Source organism: Borostomias antarcticus (assembly GCF_949987555.1).
Source record: "Borostomias antarcticus genome assembly, chromosome: 9".
NCBI classification, from domain to species: domain Eukaryota; kingdom Metazoa; phylum Chordata; class Actinopteri; order Stomiiformes; family Stomiidae; genus Borostomias; species Borostomias antarcticus.
The window spans coordinates 23,949,442-23,966,132 of NC_140242.1; the positions used below are offsets into that span (position 1 = coordinate 23,949,442).

The window sequence follows — 16,691 nt, forward strand, 5'->3', positions numbered from 1 at the left end:
AGTTAATGACATTTCTCCTGCATGGCTCAGGACAAAATACATATAAATGTTTTTCATCTTCAGGCTACAGTTAGGCTAGTATTAATTTCAAGCTCAGTTCCAGTCTATCTTGCTGAAAGAACACTACACACAGACATCAATCAACTGAATCAATAATATGCTTGTTCTCAAATAAACACAATCATATGTAACCTAACCAATAAGTTAAAGTGCAATTAAGGTTAAAATGGAATGGTTTGGTTCATGTTATGCAGAGAGGTTTCCTTTACATCATTCAACTTAACCTAGTACACTATGCGTTTTTGTTCTCTACAAATTGCACAATGGCAATCCGTTAGCCTAGTTTACAAACAGGTGTTTTGTTTTCAGTTTAGAGATATCCTAAGCCTGTAACGATGCAGTTACCAAGCTAATTCAGCACCATGGACTACCAATGGTTATCCCATTTGATCTCTCATTCATGGACAGTATGGCCTACCCCAAATGCTTGAGAGCTATCCAAACATGACAGTGTAGGCCTATATTATCATCAACAAATGCTAAATTAAAATTAATGTCTAAAATACAGTGGTATGCAGCTGGTTAGACTGGTCATGGTGATCATGCTTCAATGTAAAAAAAAAAGATGTAACCCATGATGTGACCACTCATACTTCCCGCATTGTTTTCAAGAGACAGTTCCTCTGTCACGTGATAGAGTTAACAGAGGCTTCATCCGGGCATCTAGAGAGCGGCACAGAGGCTGCCTTACCGCTGATCGGGGACCAGCCTGGCTGTAAGAATGATTGTTGACACGGAACAGCAGCTGACTCTGGATCTCACAGCTTGGAGGGGGCAATCGCCCTGCGGCTCTACATAGTTTAACATAGGCTACTAATTTCCCTATACCCTGGGGAGCGTTACTTCATATCCAAGCTAAGGAGCAGACGAGCTAACACTTCGCAACTTTACTAGCTAGCTGCACGAACCCTGGAATGCGTATTCTTGCCCAGGTACATTGCACTCTTCGACGCTTGTTAGTATTTATGAAATTGTTATGCGCTATCTAGCAAGGCTATATTGATTTGCTACCGTTTGTTTGAAGTGGGGCGTGTTCATGGCTCTAGCTAGCAAATGGAGCTGACCTGCCAGCCTAACTTTTAGTTAGCCAGCTAGCGAAACAGAACTTGTAACGTTAGCACCAAGTCCAGCTCTCCTCTCTGCAAGGTCACTCTCAAACAATGCTAGCAAGTAAAAGTCTACGTCTGTTCTAACTTGGTATTTAGCTGCGATAATATCAAACTCAAACTTTGTTCCTGCTTCATGGTTAAGTCTCTATTAGAAGATATTGCTACACTAATACTGTCTAGGCTGTGACTCACTGATCAAGCAGTTCAACTTAGTCCATGGCTAGTTAGGCTGGGTATGAAATGCGCTATACAAATAAAGCTTTGATTGATTGATTGATAGTTCAATCCAACTAGTCATCGTGTTATCAGATACGGTTACCTAGCTGTGTACAGTACTTTGTAGAAGGAGCTTATAGCATGCCTGCTTTTTGTCAACAGGTGGAAACGTTTCCACTGAAGTGCCATAATCTGACCTCATAAGGTCCTCGACATGGGGGCTCTGGTATCTCGGTGGAGGGTACGTATCACTAGGCCCAGCTACAGTAGGCCAAGTAGTTTCAGGCTCAATAACTAACCTTTTTTTTTTTTTTTTACAATGATGACTTTTACTGTTTTCAACATAGCGTTACCAGCAAACACCAATCCTAAACTAAACAGGGGGGGGGGTTATAAAATAGAGTGGGCCTGGGTAACATAATATAATTAACATATTCAGGGTTGAATAACAATCAGTGAAAGAAAGAAAAAGAAAAGGGAAGTACAGGTTTAAGGCACAGGGTCATATATTTCAACACAATATGCCTTAGTTTATCCAAATTTCGTTATACCTTTTTCAATAACTAACCTCAAAGTTACAAAGATTTAACTGCAGTCATATATAGTAAATTCTTATTTAGCTTTTTCAACCATTGGTCGACTGTAGCACATAGCTCAGCCCTACATTTAAATGGGAGGAATGCTTTTTGTAGTTTCATCATACTAGCATATCATATATTTTTTTATCATACTATACTAAGACCACACAGATCTAAAGTTTCCACAGAATCAGAAGAACTCACAGCTTGTTCTGCCCATTAGCTGTATCCATAGACCAGAGTCACCAGACCCTGTGCAAAGAATAGCCTCCATTCACACAAGCTGTATTTTGAAATGGGCTGTTTGCTAGCACCGTGCTGTGAAGCCATGCAAACTGGGAGATAACATCTAAACTCCAGAGTGATTTAGGAATGCTCTAGTAACAAACCCAAAGAACCCTACTTTCTTTTTTGTGCATAATTCAATCAATTAATTTATGTGTAATGGTATTTTATTGATTTTTTTTTTTTACTTTGACAGGCTAAACCATCCACGGTAGAGATTTTGGAAGGAATAGATAAGGTATGTTTTCATTCCTCTAGCATCAGCCTACAGTTTGTGATGCTACACTATGAAGTGTGTAGTGTATTGGAGTATACTTTTAGTTTGTTACACTTCTTGGAGATAAAGCTGGTGTTAATCTGAGAGAGTATTTTGGGATGTTGCTCTTTGTGTTGACCTGGTTACTCTATACAGCCTGTCTTTACAGCCACAGGGTTATCATTGGAAGCAGTGCTCGGATTCAGAGTGACAGACACACATGCTACCACCACAGCAACTGTATCCATAAGGGCTGAGGATAGGTCCCCATGCTCGCTGACCACCAAATTATATTTACCTCCGCCCAAAACCAAGTCCGAGAAGAGATTAGGTTTTCGGTGCTGTCTGTCTGTCTGTTAGCAGGATTATGTAAAAACAACTTGGACAGGTTTTCATTTTGTAGCATGGGCCACGGAAGAATCATTTTGGAATGGATCCGAATCACGGGGCAGATCCACAAATAATTAGTTAGACCAAACAGGCATATACAGGTACTTTGCAAAACATCATCATAGAAAACCTCAGATCTAGATGCAGTTTGAGATGTTAAGCTGAGAATTTCAGTCAACCACAGCAGTCAACCGTGCAAACTGTCTAGAACACACTGTTGGCTTCTAACCAGGTAGCTATCTATAGCATGCTGGGAAGGATTGATTCAGCTAGCTAGCTACATAGCTATGTGCTGGTATTACAACCGAAATAATTTAATGATGGCATGATGCCGAAGATGAACTATGTTGAATTATCTAGTTATGCTCTTCGCTTGCTAGGTTACTGCTGTCGGCTCTGTCATATCTAGCACTCAGTCCTGTCATATCTAGCCATCTAGCACTCAGTCCTGTCATATCTAGCCATCTAGCTAGCACTCGGACCTGTCATATCTAGCTAGTTAGGTAGCACTCGGCCCTGTCATATCTAGCTAGTTAGGTAGCACTCGGTCCTGTCATATCTAGCTAGTTAGGTAGCTGAGATGGATCAGAGAGCAGAGCTGGAGACCCGTTCGTCTGACCCCAGCTGCTCATAAACGGCAGCGGTGATGCACCACCAGTATATTTTTGACATTTGTCGGCTCTAGGTATCAGTACCCTAATGTCCCTCCCTGTACATGCTGGCGACATGCATCATGGGCATAGGCATGCGCTCTTTGAATGCCCTTCTGGTTTGAGGATGAGGTTAATAGACACAGCTGACCAAAGGTCTTTAATATCCCCATCAATAGAAAGCCTAGCTTACATAGACTGAATAGACTTTTGACCAGATTTCCAGAGGGGGGGGGGGGGGGGGTTCCATTCTTATATGTATTGCTGTAGTCCATTTGTACTAGTTAGGCCCCATTAAAAGACACATCAATAGATTTAGCAATAGTATCTTATCAATTGTAGATTTTCACATATAACTAATATTCAAGTGGTTATCGTGCTTTATTCATGTAGTTTGATACAACATAGGCCTATTGGAATTCACTTTTGTTTTATCTTTTGTTTTTACAGGATATACAGACTCTTGAGGAATATAGAGAAAAGTTTCAAAAACAGCTAAAGATATGGGTTGGAAGATTGCTTCTGTATTCATCCATACTCTACCTGATCAGCTGCATGGTGGTCTACCTCTGGTACCTACCTGAACGGATGATGGGACGCCTCATTCTGTCACTACCTTTCTTAATATTTCCAATATTGTAAGTACACCCTCAGTATTTCTGCTTAAATGGGGGGCCATCACTATGGCTAATCATATTCAATATTGTTCAGAGCGGTTGAACCTGTCCTGTTCATTGAGGCTGTGCTTGTCTACTCCGCAGAGTGTGGTTCCTTCGAAAAATGCTGATACTTCTGTTTTCAAGCAGAACGGAGAAAAACAGTGAGATAATCCATGCAGTCTGCAGCTATATTACATGCATATTAAATGCATATTAAAATGCATATTACACATGGTGTCACATGGATCATTAATGCATATTAGTTTGTACACTCAGTCAATAGTCAAATGCATGTTTTTTGTTCCAGATGAAAACTTAGAAGACCTGAAATCACAGAAAAGGAAAATAGTAAGTTCAGAAAGAGGCTTTGTGTTTGCTTTTCTTCTCATGCCCTGATTACATTACATTTTACATTATAGTCATTTAGCATACACTTTCATCCAAAGCGACTTACAATAATTGCATTTAACGTAGTAAGTCAGTGTACAGTACTACTACTCACCAGAACTCACAAGTGCATAGGTCTTCTTTGTAAACAAGTGACTAAGAGCATAATCTAGTGCTAAATTCAAAGTGCAGAGTAGCAAACTAAAAAGATAGTAGGTGCTTAAGAGGGAGGATCTGGTGGTACTCACTCTATTAATATGAGTGAAATAATATATGGCAACTTATGTGTTTGTTGGTGCATAATTCGAATGTGCTGAGATTTACTTTTGTTTGTCTTTGGAGTTTATGTAGAATTGGGTTTTAAGACAACCTTCTTTTGAAGCTTTCGCCTGTCTTCTAGTATTGAGATGGGCAGCTGTGCAACATACAGTTGGTTATTCTAAACTAAGTCTGTATGGTCATTCTAAACTAAGCCTGTGTGCGTTTGCCATTATTGATCTTTTACAGCACTTTTCCGTGAGATAATTGCTTCTTTTAATTGACAATCTAATATCAATGCAGACAGCAGTTAATTGGCGTAGTGACTTGGTAAAGCACTGCGAACCTCTCCTAAATTAATAGAGTTTGGTGCTAAGGGAAAATAAATCTGAGAGATTGCTTGTCATCTACTGTCATGTTTAATAACTTTCAATAATTACGGCTGATGGATTTTCACACTCTCCATTATCGAAGTAGTGCATGTAATTATTCCTCTCATTATGTGCGAACAATTAAGAGTATTTGGTATTTCCCTGAAATGAAGCTACTCTACGGCAGGAATGATTGTTTTAGAGATGCACTACCGGCTGTACATTGCACCGAACATAGAATCAGAATCAGTTTTATTGCCAGGTAGTTTAAACATACTAGGAATTGTAGGGTCAGTTGGTGCATAACACTGATGCAGACAGGGTGCAAGGACTAGGTGGGACAGTGCAAAGACAGGACTGTGCAAATTACTTACTTGCATTATTTACAAATATCACCCTAGATATTCCTGACAGCAGAGACAAGATTTCATTTTGTAGCTATGCTATTGAAACCTCATTTTATTAGAGGATTGTTCAAATTGCTCTTAATTTCATAGATGATGACAATGATGGAGAGGTTGCAGCAGCATTGATGTCCTCATTATATCTATTGGATTGTAACAGAATAGAATGTATGGTATGGTGACATGATAGCACGTCACAAGTTCACAACACATCACCGATCAATTAGCAGATCAATCATTCATAAGCGATTGAGAGGAACATCTGAACACGCAGGGGATCTCACTGATATACCAATATTTCCTTGATTTTCTTTGCCCTGCGAGACGATATTTCTATTCTAGACAGATGATTTTAACCTCTTCATTCATCTTGTGCATTAATTGTCCTTTGTTTCACTTCTTTCCGGCAAATGTGAATTGCCTTTGTTTTTCAGTTGGAAGAGGTGATGGAAACGGAGACATATAAAAATGCCAAAATGATTCTGGAGAGATTTGATCCTGAGTCAAAGAAGAAAGTTGTAAGTAGTATTACCTGCACCTGAACCCATACGTGCTATGATTTGACTTAATAACTTGAATCTTGAAGAGAATGTCACTCCTCATCCTGTATCTAATTTGTTTTAAGGAGCTGGAATCTTCTCCCATTCCCATCGGTCCTCAGATGACTCCTAAACCAGGCCAAGGTAACATTCCCCTGCAGCAAAGGCACTTTCAGAGGCCTCTCATCTTTGCGTAGCTTACAGGCCGTCTTCAATGGTTCCTCCATCAGAGGTCCGTCAGCGGTATGTGGCTTCGAGGGCCCCGCCAGCAGCGGCCAGTCCTGTGAGCAGCAGCAGCAGTGCTGCCTCCCGCCCTCCTGCTGCCCCGGGGGCCACCCACGCCGGGCCCCCCCCCATCTCTGCTCCAGGCGGCCCCCCAGAGAGAAGCCTGTCTGCAGTAGCCGCTCAGCAGGGCCTGATGAGGAGGCCCCTGACCCAGGGCACACCTGTTCCAGGAGTGGGTGAGTTAGCTGCCCACAGGGGGACCACATCATCGTGTTGGATTAAGCTGTGATTTACCCCCTTCCCTGTTGCAAGTCTCCCCAACCATTGGAAACTAGGCAGTGTGTTGTTTAGGCACAAGGAGCAGTTTTGTTGTAATCTGTAATCTGATGAAGAAGTGTAGTTTGGTGTTTTAATCTTCTGTCATGGTGAAACAAATCAAAGCACAAACTTGCTGGAAAGAAAAGCATAGTCTAAGTTGTTCAGTATGGTTTTTTGTTCAGTATGGTTTTTGGTTATGTTATGTTCAACGATGAATGTGCTTGAAGTGTAGAGAGGACTGGATAATAAACTATGGAAATGGGAGTAAACATGAGGTTAGGACTATGAACACTTTATAGGAAAGGCGTGCAAACAGAAAACATAGGATCCCTGGAGAGCAACATGCTGTAATTGCCATGTGGAATGCCAACTGTGAGGTGTACAAGACGGAGGACTACTTTAAGTGTGATTAATTAGGTAGACCCACTTTGTTCTCAGGGCAGTGGTGGTGGAATCTCACTAAGTGCCTTCCTAATGCGGGGTAAAATTACCTTTGGCATTGGGCGCACCTTGCAAATGTTTTATATGGCTTGATACTATCAGCTACTTTGGTGGAAAATTGAAAGTGAAAAGCAATTTGATGCAAAGAGTCACCGCAGAGTTTCCATATGTTGCTAAATTAATAAGCAGCAGGATGCTGAGGCTTTGCCAAGTTCTCACAGAAATGACCAGTCATCTTCCTATGATTGCTCTTGATGTTAGATTATATTAATTACCACTCACCAGCACAGCGGGGACTCTTCTGCACGTGCTTTGCAAGTGAGATCCATTTCCAAGTCATTATGAAAAAAAGGACAGGTTTCGCAACATTTATCATGGCCTTTGCAGCAAACTGTGGATCTGTCTGTCTGATTTCCTGAAGCCTGAACCCTACCCAGTGGAGTGTGTGATGATTTGTATTCCAGACCACAGACCGTGTGTGTAGCTAATGTGCATGTGTGTTGTGTTTGAACAGGGATGCACCCCCCAGGCCCACCGCTCGCCAGACCGGTGCCCCCCCGCGACAGAGGCGCCATGGACAGGGTCATCGAGTACCTGGTTGGTGATGGACCTCAGAATAGGTAAAGCAAAGCTGGGACCCAGACACTAGATATTAGGTATTTTCTTTTGGAACAAATACGCTGTGTAACATTCATTCAATGCGTTTCAACACCGTTTTCCTTGATATGCATAACACCGGTGATTGGAATCTGTGTGTTGCTAAATGAAGACAAGGGAAGTGTCACCCTATATCAGTAGAATTATCTTCTATTAATGAATGTAATGGCATGTATGCATTCTAACACAGATTTTCTCCCCCTCCAGATACGCTCTCATATGCCAGCAGTGCTTGTCCCATAACGGCATGGCATTAAAAGAGGAATTTGAATATGTTGGTAAGATTTAGCGAAAAGCAACTCTCCCTGTCATTCTCCATCAAACACTATGCCTTCATTTGCCCTCTAGCATTTGGCAGAACAGTATATCACATGGCTCTTAAAAGTCTGCTGCCATCACCGGCCCCTGTAAGCAAAAAGACTGCATGCAGATTGAATATGCAAACTAGTGCTATGCATCGATCTGACGCGTTTATGTGTCTTTGACACTTTTTTTCCCCTTCAGAATATCATTGGTTTCATTTTCATATATATTAATCTGCGTCTACATGAAAATGTATGGCAATCATTCCAGTGACAGTGCACTTTGGGCGTGGTGCTTTATGCGTGTCGTGGTGTTTTATGCGTGTCTTTCAGCCTTCAGATGTGCGTACTGTTACTTCCTGAACCCGGCACGGCGGTCCAGGCCGCAGGCTCCCAGACTCCCTGACCTCAGCCCTGAAGCCCCCTCATCAGCACCAGCTGACCCTGCTGCAGACAGTGGCCCCACCCTCTCAGGTGCTGTACAGCCCCCCGCATAACAATCAACACCAGGCTCTGGAATGAGACAACAGGAACAGTTCTCTTTAATTTTATGTGGGCAAAGCTTTGTGACTGACTTCGCGTCTGAATATAACTGTTTGTTTCTTTTTAACGGTTGAGCCTGCTGTTAAATTGACACAGCAAAGGCCTTCTTTGCCCAGACTAGACATTGTTGCAATGTCTAAAACTAATGTATTGATGGTGTAATTTTCAGGTGAGGACATCCTGGCTGCCCCCCATGCTGAAGAGGACAGCCCGGAGCCAAACACCCCCACCACAGAAGGCAGCCCTGAGTCAGATGAGCCAGGAACACCGGAGTCCCCCCCCTCAGAGAAGGCTGACGCGGAGCAGAATGTGTCCGCCATGGAGGTCGATTAGAATGTCATTTCAACACGTGAATTCATGCTGGAGCCATCCTTCCTTTGTGTGTGAGAAGTTTTCTTTATTTCTCTTTCTTTCGTTCTTTCTTTCTTTCAATTTGTCTTTTTTTTCTTGCTTTTTTAAAATGAACTTGATAATGGTTTGAGTTAAAATATCTATGTTGTAAGTAAGAATAACAAAATCATAAGCAGATGGTTGTCTGTTTGCTCTACCTTAAAGGAACCCATATATTTCAAAGGAGCCCTTATCTTTAAAAGGAGCCCTTATCATTAAAGGAACCCTTATCTTTAAAGGAACCCTTACTTAAAGGAACCCTTACCTTTCCGCTCATGGCCATAGTAAGTGAATGTAGTGAAATAAGACAACTGTGCTGTACTTTGATTACATGTCTACTAATACTTTCATGTTGTACACGAGCCCTTCTTTACAGAAAGTATAAATGGACTTATTTCAGCTGACGACACATCCACAGAAATATCTTATTCTTGTGTTTGTGTTGTTTTTCCATAAGAAAAGTAATTTGCTACGTCACTGTACTTTTTGCTTGTTTCTTCACATATTGCCATATAACCATGTTGTGTACAGGAATGCAAACATAATGTTGTGTGGTTTGATATGAAATGTATTTATAGGAAATTATAGAAATTGTACTTTCTACTTCACTGCCTTTTGTAACAGTATTGTATAGGTTTGGGTACTCCCCAGCACCATGGGGCTAAGCCTATGTTTACACAGGAATGATACCGTTATAGGACTGCTGTCGTATATAAACAGGAATGTTACCGTTAGAGGACTGCGGTCTGACAAGAATGGTACTGTTATAGACTGCTGTCTGATATTTATTGGTGAAAAGGAAAAAAGAGATGTACTGCAAATTGCTGCACCAGAGTGTCTTGACAATTTTTATGAATTATGAAGTTCTTATAAGCTGCATCTCTGTATTTGGTTGGGGTGTGAATGACAATTTTCTCAACAAGGTTGATATTGAATAAAGTTTTTAAAAATTGACCAGTGCTTTTTCATGATTGGCTTGAATTCATTCATGATTATCCTAGTAATTTACATGCACAGTATGAGTATAATATATCTGCCCCTGTATTGATTGGTTCATACAGGGATTTCGTGAGGTTTTGTAGGCAGCCTTAGGTAAACCCCCATCATCTTAAGGGCTCTGTTGTCATGCAATTTAATCTTACAGAAAAACATATCATTGTACTGTAATCTTACAGTACACCCATTGCAGAATGAGATATTAGACATTTGGCCTCTTTTTTTCATCTATTAACTCCCACCGTGACCCTGTTCTGCCCCTTACCAAGGGACATTTAGAATAGCATGTTAAAACAGTCCATTTTCATTAGACAGCCAATTTTAGCTTGTGATCATTTTATTTTAGCTCATTGATCATTTCAGACAGCGTAAGATAATGGTGCTGACGCGCAGCGCCGACCGATCCTGATTGCTTGACCCTCTTCATTTGTGACCAGAGAGCCATCGCTGTTACAAAGTTGCTCTCTGCCTCCTTGCGACCCCTTTCCCCTGAAGATGCACAGTAAACTGTTGGCGAGGTCAACATCCCACGTTTTTCTATGGGTTTTGATAATGTATGTTTACAGAGACATGACCTTCTGTGCTTAGCAATGCATCAAAGTGACACCAGCAGTAACGTCTGATTCCACCGCAGGCTGCCTGAGGTCGACCTCGGCCCAGAGGCCAACAGGAAAAACCAGGACATCAATAGGACAATGTTTGAATGTTTTTTTCACCATTGGAATGCTGTTAACGAGTATACATACTGTAATCAACTCTAGGGCCTTGTTAGCATATTAGATAAAGTTTCCACAAGTCAGATTGATAGCACTGAACATCCATTGTGTAAAACAGGTTTTATGATTCTACCTGCTGCATCACTTTGTCAAATGGCATTTGTTTTATTTGTCAGGTTTTACTGCTCAGTCAGTAAAATCATTGTTCTAGAGGAGGGTTTGAACTCACAGCATTCAATCTTTGGTTTCAGTGGTAGTTTTTCATGTTCACAAAACCATATCCCATTTATGGGAGATTTTCACCTCAGGGACAGATATAGTGATTAGAAACAGATTCAAGGTTGTCCATCTTGAATGAGTGGCAAGAATATAGAGATTTTTAAAATAACATTCATATCTCATATCATATAAAAGTGATCTAATCTAAAGCATATGGACAATATGTAGGAGCAGATCATTATCCCTCTATAGCTACAAAATCGTATGAGTTGTTGGACAGTACTGATTTGCATGCTGTTCACTAATCAATATTTGAGTCCATCGTACAGGTCACTTAGCAGATGGTTGGTTATAACAGCCTGCAGCATCGGCCTGCAGTAAAGGAGCCTACTGTCTTACATGGTGGAGAAACAATTCAAAGTGAGACTGTATACATGATGGAAAAATGAAGGGATGCACCTTAAGGCTTTTGAGTCTGTATTTGTCCCGACAGTAGAGAGATTGCATCTGCTCCATGTTATCAGTGAGCCACTAATTGATTTTCAAGGATGACAAATGACATACAAGGCCCCAGTGCCAAGGTAATTCTGTGCAGCGTATCAAAGCGTACAGCAGGGCTGTCCCAAGGTCCAGAGTTCTTTTCATGCTCATCTCTCACATGTGCGTTCAGGGCCACTTGACTCAAATTTATACTGATCTTTTATTTATACCCAGAAAAAATGGCAGATAAGAAACATAAGTGTTCTTGATATTGTGTTTTGTCATATCTAGCAGCCAAAGATTGAAATCCTGCGAAACAATTTTCTGTAGAAATGAAAGAGCGTGGCCCCCTGAACCCTGCTGTTACCAGGCGGAATATGAAACACAGCCACAGAATAAGTAAAATAGACAAGTGCACCAGGCTTGTCACTTTTCCATTGGCTGCCCTGAATGTGAGCACTTCAGAATTCGCCTCATCTCAGAGAAGACCTCCATCGTTATCCCTACATCTACTGTACTGAAAACATACAGTATACCATGTCACAGAGAAAGAATACAAAAGAGACTTTGGGAGAAATGCTTGTTTCTGTCACTCATAGGTTGAAGATGATGGAAAACGTAGAGATGCGTCTATGAATGTACCAGTTATGTCCAACAGTGTGTTAGAGGATTGGGAAGATTGGAGATGAGTGTCACAAAAGCAATTACAGTAACATGCTGGTATATTAGAGATAACCATTGGCTCTTGACTACAGCATCATTATACACCGTTATAAGAACACCATCTCCTTCAGAGAAGCATTAAAATCGAATTAGAAGATTATATGAGACCTTGCCTTGATGGCTTATGATAGGAGATGGTCTCTGAACTGCTCATTAGTTCTTGGCTACTTGGACTTCAAATGCCACTTGGCAAAGTTGAGTGGCATAAATACATTTGACAAAAGGTCATCAGCCACTGAGAAATGAGTTTTTAAGAATCAAATTATAATTTGAAAGAACAAAACACAATTAGGAGCAGGGCATTGCCATTTTCCACCCAACATTTCATTTATTCATGAATGCTTGTCATTGAGTGTATCATATAAGCAATAAACCACTGGAAGTCATTTCCACAGCGATCAGGCATTTTTGAAATAGCTTTGCCATCTTCCTTGTGCCTTTCCATTGAGTTGTAACTGTGGAGGAGACAAACACAATAGCAACTGTACCTTTAGAATGCTCTACTCAAAGATGTTTCAGAAGAAGCCCTCCCGCTCCAGGCAGAAAGGCAGCCAGGACTACACCCCCCTGACTCCACCATTACCCCAGGACAGACTACACCCTCCACCCCTCTGACTCCACCATTACCCCAGGACAGACTACACCCTCCACCCCCCTGACTCCACCATTACCCCAGGACAGACTACACCCTCCACCCCCCTGACTCCACCATTGCCCCAGGACAGACTACACCCTCCACCTCCCTGACTCCACCATTACCCCAGGACAGACTCCACCCTCCACCCCCCTGACTCCACCATTACCCCAGGACAGACTCCACCCTCCACCCCCCTGACTCAACCATTACCCCAGGACAGACTACACCCTCCACCCCCCTGACTCCACCATTACCCCAGGACAGACTACACCCTCCACCCCCCTGACTCCACCATTACCCCAGGACAGACTACACCCTCCACCCCTCTGACTCCACCATTACCCCAGGACAGACTACACCCTCCACCCCCCTGACTCCACCATTACCCCAGGACAGACTACACCCTCCACCCCCCTGACTCCACCATTACCCCAGGACAGACTCCACCCTCCACCCCCCTGACTCCACCATTACCCCAGGACAGACTCCACCCTCCACCCCCCTGACTCAACCATTACCCCAGGACAGACTACACCCCCCTGACTCCACCATTACCCCAGGATAGACTCCACCCTCCACCCCCCTGACTCCACCATTACCCCAGGACAGACTACACCCTCCACCCCCCTGACTTCACCATTACCCCAGGACAGACTACACCCCCCTGACTCCACCATTACCCCAGGATAGACTCCACCCTCCACCCCCCTGACTCCACCATTACCCCAGGACAGACTACACCCTCCACCCCCCTGACTTCACCATTACCCCAGGACAGACTACACCCCCCTGACTCCACCATTACCCCAGGACAGACTACACCCTCCACCCCCCTGACTTCACCATTACCCCAGGACAGACTACACCCCCCTCACTCCACCATTACCCCAGGACAGACTACACCATCCTGACTCCACCATTACCCCAGGACAGACTACACCATCCTGACTCCACCATTAACCCAGGACAGACTACACCCCCCTGACTCCACCATTACCCCAGGACAGACTACATCCCCCTGACTCCACCATTACCCCAGGACAGACTACACCATCCTGACTCCATCGTTACCTCAGAGACTACACTCCCCTTGCCGTTACCTCATGTGGAAATCATACAAAACATCCAGCAGGCAGCATCCAGGTTCATTTTATGGCTTCATCTATTACCTCACTGTCATTGTTAATTGTCTTCTTTTTACCTCTGCAGGATTCTCCAAATTGGCCCTATCGAATGTGACAGGAGGAAGAGCATTAAGCATCTGACAAGATGATATCTAAGTTCAATTTCCTACTCCTCACCTGATTTATACCTGCAGCAGATCATTTTCCTTTCTGTCATAAAGACCTCTATAAATCAGTGGTGCTTATGGAAGCGCTGCAGAACAGGGTGCCTGGATTTGTATCCCCTGTGTTCGCTATTAGAAAGCCATTATAGCCACATTTTCCTCCTTCAAACAAAAATGATCAAATCTAATACCAGCAAGATTAGGGAGATTAAGAGAGAAAGAGCTAGAAGAGCCGCTGAATGCCGGGCCCCCATCAAAACAACACACGCTAAACTCAATAAAAACAGACTCTTTCCTGGTGACACCATTATCCATCTGTTTGGACAAAATTGCTGTATCATGGTATAAATCTGTGATACAAGTGACATATCCTCTAAAATAAAAGGGAACATTAACTGCTCTATCTTCTAGAGGCCCTGGGACTAGCTGGCTATAAGCTCACTCAAGTGTGATGGCAGTTATACTGTGTTTTACTAGACTGCAGACAATTATCCTTTGCTCCTCTCCCCTTAGAAGACAAACTGCCATGGCTTGAGCTGAAATGATTTCAAATAGATTTTCCAAAATGTCTGTCGCTAGATTGCTTCCATACATTATTTCACTTAAATCGAGAGAAAAAAAAGAGTGAGCAAATCCACAAATCAATCACAACACCCCGCTTTACCAGACGGGAAGAAGAAATAAGCCTTCTCTCAATGTGTGTGTGATAGAGAGAGAGAGAGAGAGAGAGAGAGAGAGAGAGAGAGAGGGAGAGAGAGAGAGAAAGAAAGAGGGGGGGGGGAGAGAGAGAGAGAGAGAGAGAGAGAGACTGTCAGGGACAGTTATGGGTTGTGCTGTCTATTCTGTGCATGTCACTCATCTTGGGGGCCCTTGTGTCCTCAGGGTGAGCTAGGGTGTCTGTTTGCTGTGGGCTAGCAGGCAGTGCTTTACCTAAGAGTGACATATTGTGTAATGAATGGAATTCCTGTCATTTGATGACAAGAGTGTATAGTTCATTGAATAGGCGGAAGGGGTGAATTCCAATCAGATGTGCAGTATCGTTTCACATAGGACAATAGGAAGGAGACAATGAATAATATTTTTCAAAAAACCTAACAACAATTATATTTACAAAGTAATGTGCATCACTGTACCTTTTTCCACTTCAAAAACTCACAGCCTCATTAAGTGCAGGAAACATATTTTACATTTCTACCAACCAGCTTCAGCCCCAGACATGGAGACCAAGTCTTAATATTGTGTTCTATTAAAGAGAGCACCCACTCAGATTAAGACTGCGCTGCAATTCAGCATCATAGCCATGCATATTTATTACGTTTACTCTGGATGGCTCAAACAGCCATGCATGACTCAATCCATCTCTGTTTGTTGCAGATAGATTTTATGGGATGAATATGAAAAAAGTGCCACAAATGTGCAAAAATTGTGCTGAATTGTAACAACGAATAAATTAAAGAGCTGCTTCACTGATTTCCATTTTGTAAATGAAAGAATTACAGCTTCTCATGGTTCTTTATCCTAACTTTGTGTCAACGATTCGTGTCTCGTCTATAATCTGTATCAACCTAACATGTGTGTGGAAATAAAGCAATAATCCATTTTAAAAGATTGGAATGGACAGTAATTTAAATCAATCATTAAAGGTATCAGCATGCTAGACTCAGAGTTGCAGTATCAGAAGATAAGCTTCAACCTACACCTGCACATCAAAGACAACTACACAATATGTTACCTGTCTTTATCAGCAATCACATGCTTTTGTTTGCGGGTGTTTGTGCTGAGAAATGTAACATGCACCAGGGACAAGCAAAAGCAAACTCTAACACTGGTAAAGCTGCAGATGCTGATTAGTTGTATGTATGATTTCAAGGGTAAGGGCAGTCTGACACAAAAGTATTAAATCTAATGATGGATATCAGAAAAAAATAAATGCATATACAGTATAACCACTAGGCTATAGGCCACAGTTCTGAACGGCAGCCAGTTTCTTCCTGATGTTTCTTCCGTCATGTTGACGGTTGATGTGAATGGACTGTGCAACTGCACATGCTGCAGCCATTTCACTCTTTATATTGTCAGTTATCTACAAGGACAAATTTCAGGTAATCAGGAACCAGTAAAATGTCGACTGCAATCAATTTCTTGTGCCCTTGACTTGGTGGTTGAACTGCAGGAGGCATGTCAACTGCTGCAGGAGGCATGTCAACTGTAAAAACAACACAGGCCATACCATACTCCACACCGCTAACCACACACCGCTAACTCCACTACTAGTAGCTCCACCACTAACTCCACACCGCTAACTCCACACTGCTAACTCACACCACTAACTCCACACCGCTAACTCCACCATTAACTCTACACCGCTAACTCTGCTAACTCCAAACCACTAACTCCAAACCACTAACTCTGCTAACTTCAAACCACTAACTCTGCTAACTCCACACCACTAACTCCATACCACTAACTCCGCACCACTAACTCCACACCACTAACTCCGCTAACTCCTGTGGAAGGTATTTTTGATAAAGTGCTATTATAGTTGTTTAAGCACAAGGCCTGCCTATTTAGGCCTAGTTATGCTTCAATACTGA

At 42.4% G+C, this 16,691-nt stretch overlaps 1 protein-coding gene across 1 annotated transcript; it reads left to right on the forward strand.

The window, feature by feature from the left end:
* The first annotated feature begins 903 nt into the window (after positions 1–903).
* Positions 904–9,935, forward strand: lnpa (limb and neural patterns a). Its single transcript, XM_084442774.1, has 13 exons — positions 904–992; positions 1,548–1,626; positions 2,445–2,486; positions 3,995–4,182; positions 4,306–4,364; positions 4,511–4,551; positions 6,058–6,141; positions 6,249–6,306; positions 6,393–6,623; positions 7,661–7,766; positions 8,011–8,081; positions 8,439–8,579; positions 8,818–9,935. The coding sequence occupies exons 2-13, from the start codon at positions 1,600–1,602 to the stop codon at positions 8,979–8,981; spliced, it is 1,212 nt and encodes a 403-aa protein (XP_084298900.1). The 5' UTR covers positions 904–992; positions 1,548–1,599; the 3' UTR covers positions 8,982–9,935.
* Positions 9,936–16,691: the final 6,756 nt, after the last annotated feature.

Coding starts and splice junctions, on each gene's coding strand:
- lnpa (XM_084442774.1), top strand. CDS start 1,600: ATGGGGGCTCTGGTATCTCGGTGGAGG. Junction 4,552..6,057: donor AATCACAGAAAAGGAAAATA/GTAAGTTCAGAA, acceptor TTTGTTTTTCAG/TTGGAAGAGGTGATGGAAAC. Junction 8,580..8,817: donor CAGTGGCCCCACCCTCTCAG/GTGCTGTACAGC, acceptor TGTAATTTTCAG/GTGAGGACATCCTGGCTGCC.